The 6,868-nt window shown below is 48.8% G+C and overlaps 1 protein-coding gene across 2 annotated transcripts; it reads left to right on the top strand.

Annotated features, from left to right (window-relative positions):
- Positions 1-1,506: 1,506 nt before the first annotated feature.
- LOC310641188 (uncharacterized protein) lies at positions 1,507-5,889 on the top strand. Of its 2 annotated transcripts, XM_083364035.1 has the most exons (4): positions 1,507-2,427; positions 2,464-2,535; positions 3,026-3,338; positions 5,176-5,889. In XM_083364035.1, exons 1-3 carry the CDS (start codon positions 1,678-1,680, stop codon positions 3,128-3,130), a joined length of 927 nt encoding a protein of 308 aa, XP_083220161.1. In that variant the 5' UTR covers positions 1,507-1,677; the 3' UTR covers positions 3,131-3,338; positions 5,176-5,889. The 2 variants fall into 2 exon arrangements, with proteins under 2 accessions (XP_083220161.1, XP_083220160.1); XM_083364034.1 differs by having other exon boundaries at positions 1,508-2,535.
- Positions 5,890-6,868: the final 979 nt, after the last annotated feature.

Raw genomic sequence — 6,868 nt, 5'->3', positions numbered from 1 at the left:
TTGCAGTGTGGTGTCCACAATGTTTGTGCGTACGTGTGTGTGTTTGTGTGTGTGTGCGTACGTGTGTGTGTGTACACAGAATCTCTGGAAACAGCTTAATCCTAATCCTAATAGTAAAGTTGTTGAGGTCCTTTACTTAGGATCTTGCCATCCTCCTTTCTGGCTCCTTGGATCCCCTGAAGACAAAAAAGGGTTGGGAAGGGGGGAAATGAGCAATCTACGATACCTCGATACCTCGGTCAAGATTCCCCCTTCCCAATTACTGATCCCTGGTGGGGGGGGGGGCAGACACTGGGAATTTCCCAACCAACAATTGGGGAGAACAACCTCCCTCGAGTCAACGGGAATTTAATCCAATTTTTAAGTATCCCCCACCCCACCCCTGGAATTTGAGACATTAGGGGAAAAAAGGAGGGAAAGAAAGAAAGAGAGAGAGAGAGAGAAAGAAAAAGAAAGAAAGAAAGAGGAGGGAGAAAAAGAAAGATTTTAAAAGAAATGTTGAAAGGAAGGAAGGAAGGAAGGAAAAGAAAGATTTTAAAAGAAATAAATGGAAAGAAAGAGAAAGAAAGAAAGCAAGAGGAAGGAAGGAAGGAAGGAAGGGGAGGGAGAAAAAGATTTTAAAAGAAATACATAGAAAGAAAGAAAGAAAGAAAGAAAGAAAGAAAGAAAGAAAGAAAGAAGAAAGAAAGAAAGAAAAGAAGAAAGAAAGAAAGAAAGAAAGAAAGAAAGAGAAAGAAGAGGGATGGAGAAAAAGATTTTAAAAGAAATAAATGGAAAGAAAGAGAAAGAAAGAAAGCAAGAGGAAGGAAGGAAGGAAGGGGAGGGAGAAAAAGATTTTAAAAGAAATACATAGAAAGAAAGAAAGAAAGAAAGAAAGAAAGAAAGAAAGAAAGAAAGAAAGAAAGAAAGGAAGGAAGAAAGAAAGAGAAAGAAAGAAAGAAAGAAAGAAAGAAAGAAAGAAAGAAAGAAAGAGAAAGAAAGAAAGCAAGAGGAAGGAAGGAAGGGGAGGGAGAAAAAGATTTTAAAAGAAATACAAAGAAAGAAAGAAAGAGAAAGAAAGAAAGAAAGAAAGAAAGAAAGAAAGAAAGAGAAAGAAAGAAAGAAAGAAAGAAAGAAAGAAAGAGAAAGAAAAGAGGGATGGAGAAAAAGATGTTAAAAGAAATAAATTGAAAGAAAGAAAGAAGCAGGGGAAAAAGACTGCAAAAGGGGAGGGAAGAAGGGGTTTCACAACCCCCAACTCAAAGCGTTTGGAGGCGTGGGATGGACTCCCACGCCCATGGTGCCCGGCCGTGCGGAGATCTGGAGCGCGGAAAGGCAGGTCGGAGGAGGAGGAGGAGCTTCGGCCCCAGAGCGCCCCCTCGGGGCCCGTCCCCCCCCCCCCAGGCCAGGAGAAGGCGGGCCGGCGAGCGAGGGATGGCTGGATCGCGACGGCTCCCCCCTCCTCCCTCCCCCCCCTCCGGCCGGGGCGGAGGATGCCGTCGGTGCGTCACCTGCAGCTGGCTTATATAAGGCGCGGACAGCCATGCCGGCGCTGCGAGCGAATCCGGCCAGGCAGGCAAAGGCGGCTCCACTCGGCTCTCTTCGGCTCCGCGGTCCGCGCCGTCGAGGATTCTCTCTCGCTCTCTCTCTCTCTCTCTCTCTCGCCCAGCGGCTCTGCCGGCGCCTGCGCACTCCGGGATGTTCGTCTCCCGCCTGGCGGCCAGTGGGCTGCTGCTGCTGTCCTTGCTGGCGCTCTCCCTCGACGGGAAGCCGCTGGAGCAGAACTGGCTCGGTCCTGAGATCCCAACAATGGAGCAGAAGTGGCTCGGTCCTGAGATCCCGCCAATGGAGCAAAAGTGGCTGGATCCTGAGATCCCAACAATGGAGCAGAAGTGGCTGGATCCTGAGATCCCAACAATGGAGCAGAAGTGGCTCGGTCCTGAGATCCCACCGCTGGAGCAGAAGTGGCTGGATCCTGAGATCCCACCGCTGGAGCAGAAGTGGCTGGATCCTGAGATCCCACCGCTGGAGCAGAGGCGGCCGGGCCCTGAGATCCCACCGCTGGAGCAGAAGTGGCTGGATCCTGAGATCCCAACAATGGAGCAGAAGTGGCTGGATCCTGAGATCCCAACAATGGAGCAGAAGTGGCTCGGTCCTGAGATCCCACCGCTGGAGCAGAAGTGGCTGGATCCTGAGATCCCACCGCTGGAGCAGAAGTGGCTGGATCCTGAGATCCCACCGCTGGAGCAGAGGCGGCCGGGCCCTGAGATCCCACCGCTGGAGCAGAAGTGGCTGGATCCTGAGATCCCAACAATGGAGCAGAAGTGGCTCGGTCCTGAGATCCCACCGCTGGAGCAGAAGTGGCTGGATCCTGAGATCCCACCGCTGGAGCAGAAGTGGCTGGATCCTGAGATCCCACCGCTGGAGCAGAACTGGCCGGGTCCTAAGGTCCCACCGCTGGAGCAGAAGTGGCTGGATCCTGAGATCCCACCGCTGGAGCAGAAGTGGCGGGGGCCGCTGCAACCCGAGGGACCGCCGCTGATGCAGCTGCACCAGGTGAGTCGTCGGCGGGCTCCGCCGGTTCGCTTGGGCTTTCCTCGACGGGGGAGCCGGGCCTGCTTTGGCTCCGTCTTGAGCCGGGGGGGGGAGAAGAGACGGGAGGGCCCTTTGCGGCGATGTCGGGCGATGGCGACGTCGGGTTAGGCTCGCGGGGGAGGGGGGAATCCCGGGCGAGAAGCGGAGAGGGGACTACACATCCCATCGGCTCCTCTTCGCTTGGCCATTGCAGCCGGGGAGCGCCCGGATGGAGCGAAGGGGCCGCTGGGTGGTGGGAACGGACGGCGGGACCCATCCCGCTCGCCTTCCCCCCCTGCACCCGCGCCGTCTGATCCGTTTTCCCGCAAACCCCCTGCACGACCCCCCCCCGCCTTTCCTCCCCGCTCTCCTCCCCCTCCCCCCTGGCGATCCAGCCTTCGGGCAACGGGCGTCCCTCGTCCCGGGATCGGGCTGCCGTCGGCTCTGCTGCATGACTGCCCTTGCCTTGCAGCTGTCGGCGGGCGGCCCGGCGGCCTGGCGGGAGGAGCTGAGCCCGAGGGCGGAAGGAGCGTCGGCGGCGTCGCGGCTGATTTATTTATTCTTTTATTTTATTTGAATTCCATTTCTATGCGCACCGACGGCGAGCAGGCGCGGCAAAAGTGGGCCCGGATGGTGCACCACGAGCAACGGCGAGGAGGAGGATGGCGTGATGAGAATCAGCCGCCCAAAGGCAGCAACTGCTTCGGCCACAGGATCGACCGCATCGGCTCCGTCAGCGGCCTCGGCTGCAATAAGGTCGACGACCATGATTAAGGGGGAAGGAGGTAAAAAAGACAAAACCACAAAACGTCGAGGGTTGCAGCTCAGGGGTATCCGAAGCAGAAAACCAGATTCAGTCACAGCTTTGTGCCATACAGTATCAACCTTGGGAACTCTAAAGCTTCCTCCTGTTGTTGTTGTTATTATTATTAAATACATTATTATTATTATTATTATTATTAATAATAATAATAATAATAATAATAATAATTAATAATAATAATAATAATTAATAATAATAATAATTAGTAGTAGTAGTAATAGTAATAATAAAGTTGGAAGAGACCTTGGAGGTCTTCTAGTCCAACCCCCTGCACAGACAGGAGACCCTATCCCATTTCAAACAAGTGGCTGTCCAGTCTCTTCTTAAAAACTTCCAGTGTTGGAGCATTCACCACTTTTGGAGGCAGGTTGTTCCACTGGTTAATTGTTCTAACAGTCAGGAAATTCCTCCTTAGTTCCAGGTTGCTTCTCTCCTTGACTAGTTTCCATCCGTTGCTTCTTGTCCATTCAAGATGGACAGTGATTAATATTTATATGTTACTTATATGTAAGGGTGTAGGTCTATACATATGTTGTATATAGTATGTTTAAATGTGTGATGTAGGTGTACACTTTGAGAGCAAGCAACTAAATTTCATTTTTAATGTGTGCCATTGTGCTCACAGTAAAAAAAATGACAATAAAGCTTTATCTATCTATCTGTCTATAACTATCTATATATCATCTATCCTATCTATCTATCTATCATCTATCTATTTATTTGCGGGTTAGGGTTAGGTTTACGTTGGTGATGGGAGGGGCACTGAAAAGACCTGGGGGGTGGAGGGGGCTGAGTGTTCAGACAATGTGATTTTTCCCTGTTTCCTGAATCTGTTTTCAGGGTTCGCACACAATTTATTTACAGGCAGTTCTCAATATCTCGTCCGCAATGGAGTCCAAAACTGTACAAAACTTCCTTTGCTAAGTGAGACATTTATGTTAAGGTGAATTGAACTGAAGTAAGGAGACGGGGTGGCTGCGTTCACATGATACACTGACCCGGGTTATATAAACACAGGACTAGCTCTGTTGCCGGCACTTCTCCAGTTGTTTGAGTGACAGGTTTAGAGACTGACAACCGAATTTTCTCTGTACACATTTCTGCACAGGTAGTCCTTGGCTTACGACGGTTCAGTGACGGTTCAAAGTTTACAAAAAAAAAAGTAACTTAGGATCATTTTTCTCCTAACCCCTGAAGTCTAATTAAAGATGTTTAAATTAAGATGAACATTTCGCAAGTAGTCCTCAACTTACAACAATTCGTTTACCGTTTGAAAGTACAGTGGCATTGAAAAAATGACTGTATTTCACACTTACAACCGTTGCAGCAACTCAAAATTCAGTCCCCTAGCCACTGACTCGTATTTATGACGGTTGCAGTGTCCCGGGGTCGCGTGATCCCCTTTTGCGACCTTCTAACAATTGAAGTCAACAGGGAATCCAGATTCGCTTAAAAACTGCATCACTAATTTAGCCACACATTAACAAATGTGGAAAGAAATGTTGTAAAATGAAGGAAAATTCACTGAAGAAATGTCTCACTTAGCAACAGAAATTTGGGGCTCAAACGTGTACAGGATTTGTGAGCAAATAGTGTGCTTTGCCACAAGTGGTTTTCCTTCCAATCCTTCAGACGCCGGACGACAAAGTTAAATCCGCTCCTCTCGTCCCACCGGTTTTTATTAATTTTTTAAAATTTATGCACCGCTCATCCCGGTCAGCCTGCAAGCCTCGTTAAAAACAGGTTGCTTCTCTCCTTGTTGGAAGCTCTTTATGACTATTTTGATGCTTTTCTTCCAGGTCATTGAAGGGACACCCCACCCCATCCGCAAACATTTCTGGACATCCCCTGCAATTCATCCAGGGCCCCATTGGCGGGACCCCAGAGCCACACAGCCTGTCTCCTGTTGGTACGAAGACTTGAAGCAGAACCGGCCATTTTTGAGCGGGAGGGGTCTGGGTAGGGTTGGATTGAGTTTTGCGCCCCCCAATCTTCCTATCTTACCTAATATATACATAGACGCCATATATGTCAATAGATACAAACACACCCGCCCACAACTTCTTCCCCGCGACAAAGGACCGTTTCGGGAGACTGAGTAAACCAGCTGCGTATGCCATCCAAATTGCTGTTTGTACATTCGTGTCACGCATAAATGTGTTGTTGATAAAGAGATATTTATAAAAAAATATTGTATTTATGTAAACTAAATGAAAAGGGGCCGAGCGTTGTAACTTTTTTTCCCCCCTCTCAACCTGAATCGTCGGAAGAAAAGAAAGAAAAAAAAATCACGGATTGCGTTTTAATCGGACGCCATCTTTCTTTCCGAAATGGGTGGTTTGAACAAGGCGTTTAGCTACCACGGATAAGAGTAAATGTATTTGTAAAGAAATCGCAGGCTATCTACCAAAGGTTCAAAAGAACCCAAATGCGCTGTTTTTGTCATTTTTATCAGAATTTCAAACCACTTTTCAAAAATGTCCTCATAATTAAACTTGCTAGTCTGGAGGTGATTTTTTTGTTTTTTTTTCGTAACGCTACGGCAGCATCGAGTAATTTCTCTGAGAGCTGGTGAATATGGTTCTCTTTGAATGATCTTGGCTCTTCCTTAAAGCTCAAGGGTCCAATCTAAATACAGGTAGTCCTTGACCTACGACCACAAGGGAGCCCAAAATTTCTGTCGTTAAGTGAGACATCTGTTAAGTGAGTTTTGCCCCACTTTTTCCTGCCACAGTGGCTACGTGGATCACTGCAGCTGATAAGCTAGTGACCAGTTGTGAACAGCTGGCTTCCCCGTCGACTTTGCTTGACAGAAGTTCGCAAAAGGGGATCACGTGACTGGCTTACAACAGGGTTTCCCCAACATGGCAACTTTAAGTGAGGTTTGCTCCGTGTTTATGTACGGGAGCTTTCCCTGCCAGCGTTGACGGGGGTGTGGATTTCTCCTGGTAGTTCCTTGATTAGGATATTATTTTCACTGGTTTGTTTGTCTGGGGTTAATTCCTGCTTATCTGGGCATCGGCTCTCCAAGACAACAACCCAGCTCAGAGACTACCAAGGACCCCACAGTCCTCCTCCCCCTCCTCTCCACAAGCCCCCCTCCCTTCTAGCACTGATGATGTTCCCTAGTTGGGTCATGAAACGTCTGCAGGAAAATAACAAAGTTCAAGAGAGCACGAAGGATCCCGTAGTCCTCCTCCTCCCCCTTGTAAAAAACATGCCACTCCCTTCTAGCACTGATGATGTTCCCTAGTTGGGTCGTGAAACCTCTCCAAGACAACAACCCAGCTCAGAGACCACCAAGGACCCCACAGTCCTCCTCTCCACAAGCCCCCCTCCCTTCTAGCACTGATGATGTTCCCTAGTTGGGTTATGTAATGTCTGCAAGAAAGCAATCAAGCTCAGAGAGCACCAAGGATCCCATAGTCGTCGTCCTCCTCCTCGCTACACATGCCATTCCCTTCTAGCAGTGATAACGTTGCCTAGTTGGGT

The sequence above is a fragment of the Vipera ursinii genome, assembly GCF_947247035.1.
Source record: "Vipera ursinii genome assembly, chromosome: 5".
NCBI classification, from domain to species: Eukaryota; Metazoa; Chordata; class Lepidosauria; order Squamata; family Viperidae; genus Vipera; species Vipera ursinii.
The sequence above is the reverse complement of the archived record's forward strand: the minus strand, read 5'-3'. Positions and strand labels throughout refer to the sequence as shown.

Coding starts and splice junctions, on each gene's coding strand:
- LOC310641188 (XM_083364034.1), top strand. CDS start 1,678: ATGTTCGTCTCCCGCCTGGCGGCCAGTGGGCTGCTGCTGCTGTCCTTG. Junction 2,536..3,025: donor CGCTGATGCAGCTGCACCAG/GTGAGTCGTCGG, acceptor CTTGCCTTGCAG/CTGTCGGCGGGCGGCCCGGC.